Genomic DNA, 3,355 nt, shown 5'->3' on the forward strand with positions numbered 1-3,355 from the left:
AAGCTTTGTAATGTGAGAGGCACAGAATCACCGTCAGAAATTGTGCTAGCACCAATCGATGGTAAAGTTGTGCCGAACCATTTAACTTCTATTTGTGAACCACTAACCCCTTCTGCTAGGTTTAGGATTGCAGTAGAAATGTTATGTACTAGCGGAAAACCTTGACGAAATGCCTGACCATAAAAACATGATGTTAGAAAGTACTCCCAAGAATGAAATACAAGCAACAAGGAGTAATCATGAATATATCACGGTAGGCTGAGAAGCTTACAAAACCAAATCCAGGGGTCTTGTATATGCACCCAAGCATCATAAAGTCCTTTTTGTACCGACTATCAGAGATGAAAGAAGTTAAATAGGGGATCTCATCGACAATGGCCGACACCCCTCCATTCTTGGACCCCTTCCTCAAAGCAACATCATATTCTTCTTTGGTGCTGTAGTTTCTTAACCTACTTTCACTGATATTATGATGATTTATCAAGAAGGACCGCACAAATGAATCATCTTGGTATCCTACAAAGTCGTCGTTCCGTTGAAGTTGATCTAGATTTGACACCCTAGGGCGGAGCCGCTTTGCAGTCAACATGGATGACAAGCTAGCTGTATAGCTTTGCACTAGAATCAACACAACAAAGCACCATATCACCACAACAATTTTTGTCAAAGGGCTTCTAATACTTTGACCTGTGCAGGGAAGAACGAGACAATTATGTTATCATAGAACTATGGTAACAAAACAATAATATATTGATAAGGCATCAAGTATCGTTAGAAGTTTTAGGTTGATGTGCTGACCATGAGAAAACGTCAAAGTTGAGAAAACAAAGTAGAGGGCAGTGCTGCACCGTGTCAAACTTAATCCTTGGCACTCTTGATTTGTGGGTAGTTCAATCATCCACACAACAAAGCCAGTATAGAATAAGAAGGCAATAGTTGCAAACCAAAGATTCTTACTCAATGGCTTTACAAATGTCCAACTGATTGTGGTTGGTTCATCCTCGGTAAGCACAAGCATAGATACACCAGACTGTGTGTATGGCACCGTAAAGTCTGCGACTGTAACTCGTTGCGCGGTTATGGTCACATCGCCTACTACACCATCATACACCTGTTCATCCCCCACAAATTTAGGAAGATTCAAATGTATTTAGTTTCAAAAAAATGTTAACAAAATAAGATGAGATGAAAGTGTGTAGGAGTAAGCCTCACCCCCAAAGACACATTGCCTACTAGTTCATCATAAGGACCGTCAAAAACAATAAACTCATAGCACGGAACAGGATGTAGAGTCCTCATAGCTGCCTCGAAGATATCAATGCTATAGCCAGTGATGTTTTGTTTCTCAGAAATAGGACCAGTAACCTCCACAAATTCATGAAAACCATTTTTTAATGGCACGGCAATCTTCAACACTGTCTGCCCTTCGCAATCTTGACTAGAACTTTGTGTATGTAGTTTCATGTCATTTCTTCGCACGGTTTTTGGGTAAAGAAATATCATACTGTCACTTGATTCAAATGTAAATCCAATCTTGGGATGGCCTACGGATGCTGTTACGTTTTCTTCAAGCCAGAAGGCACACGATATTGGAGAAATGTTGTAGGAGAGAAATGGAATATGGTTGTTCTGGGCCAGGTGTATGCCGTGATCTGCTTTGGTAAGTGGCTGAGGGCCCCCGATAATGGCTTGCACTTGGGCATTCTTGATGAGGTCCTCGGCTGCAAAGCACAAACGCATCACAAAATTGCCAATCAAAAGCATGTTCTGGAAACAATTAGCCAACAAATTGGTCTAATTGTTGTATTGTATCAAAGCTTCACATCCAAGTGAGGGACTACAGGCGTGTGGTGAATTCGCTTAACGGCTTGAGAGATAGTATTTCTCTGAGGCGAACCTAATTGGCGGACACCCGCCCACCAAAAGAGGCGTGGTCACTTCTGAGACAAAGATATTTTTTTTCCGTTCTAATGAATTTCTTATTTGACACACTATGTTTTGGCAAGTTTCCCTTGTTCGGCACCTTCAAAGAAAATGGTACAGTACTATTTCTGAAAGGCTTGTACGTACTTCCATAATTTAAAATAAACTCCTGAGATTTTCGAACTTCTGAATTTTGAATTTGAAATTTCAACTTCAGGGATTTGAACTCCCCAATTTGGAAGCTCAGAAATTTCAAACCTCCAAAGTTCTAGATCTTTTAGTTTGGTTTGCTTCACAACTGGAGGGGAAAAAACCGGGGGAAATTCCCTTCGTGGGGCCTAAAATCTTAATTTCTGTATAGAGAAAGAGAGAACAAAATCGGTCTGCCCAAACTCCTAATTAAAGAGGGAGTGATGCTGGAGACACACAAAGTTGAAGATATATATATATATATATATATATATATATATACGCTTGAACGTTAAATTCACCAGCGTGCGCCGCCTTGACGGCGTCTCCGGCCGAATCCCTCACGCGTAGCTCCACCAGCTTGGCGCAACTCGGATGCTTGAGGTAGAACCCGTCCAGGGCCTTGGAAATGCAGGTGAGGCTCTTCCTCCCCACGTCGCTCGTCAGGTCCAGCACCACGCCGACTCGCGCCCGCGCAGGCGCCGCCGCCGCCGGCAATGAAACGTGGACGGCGATGCTCCACATCGTGAGCAACGAGACGAACGCGAGCATGCGCCTTGTTGCCCGCGAATCCATGCGTGAGGCTGAGATCTCAATGCTACTGACTTGATTGGGTGTAAATCACTTGAACCGGCCTACATAGATAGATACGCGGCCTTGTACTCCGTATATACTGCTCCGTCCGAGAAGTACGTACCACCTAGCTTCCACGCAACCACAAAAAAAAAAAAGAACGTACCACGTAGCTATCGAGCACAAGAGGCGGGCCGGATGGTCGGCGTGGCCAAATTTCCCTGACGCTTCCGATTTGCAGCTAGCACGATGACTTCGAGTCTTGACTTGGTATATACAGTACTGCCGTGAGGATCAGTATATAGTATCGCCGTGCGCATGCACGATGACTTCGAGTGTTGGCGGCAGGCAGCTACTAGTATATTATATGCTGGAGGCAGTAAAAATTTCCATAGAAGAACTTTTTCTGGAATATATTGCCATAGAACTCATCATGAAACGACAGAATACAGGATGGCCAATGGCGTTTACTTACTGGTCTTTGGTTGAGACAAATAATGACAGGGAGTACAGTAAGTTCTTTAAAATAGTTTTTTGTTTTTGTTTTGACATGGAGTAAGTTCACTACTAGTACGGAGGTGTGTCGGTTTGACGCATTTAGAATAGATAAGCAGACAGCTTGCCCGTTTTGTTTCCAGCACCAATGCAGACTTGCCGTGCCTGTTAATGT

The 3,355-nt window shown here is 43.3% G+C and overlaps 1 protein-coding gene across 1 annotated transcript in view; it reads right to left on the bottom strand.

Moving 5' to 3' along the window:
* Window positions 1–2,688, bottom strand: part of LOC125518495 (glutamate receptor 2.8-like) — a 10,549-nt gene extending 7,861 nt beyond the window's left edge. Inside the window, exons 1-5 of the mRNA XM_048683319.1 lie at window positions 2,415–2,688; window positions 1,213–1,721; window positions 799–1,111; window positions 272–687; window positions 5–173 (exon numbers count right to left, since the gene is read on the bottom strand). Coding sequence (XP_048539276.1) covers window positions 5–173; window positions 272–687; window positions 799–1,111; window positions 1,213–1,721; window positions 2,415–2,688 — 1,681 coding nt within the window. The remainder of the gene's footprint in view (window positions 1–4; window positions 174–271; window positions 688–798; window positions 1,112–1,212; window positions 1,722–2,414) is intronic.
* Window positions 2,689–3,355: the final 667 nt, after the last annotated feature.

The sequence above is a fragment of the Triticum urartu genome, chromosome 7, assembly GCF_003073215.2.
Source record: "Triticum urartu cultivar G1812 chromosome 7, Tu2.1, whole genome shotgun sequence".
NCBI lineage: Eukaryota > Viridiplantae > Streptophyta > Magnoliopsida > Poales > Poaceae > Triticum > Triticum urartu.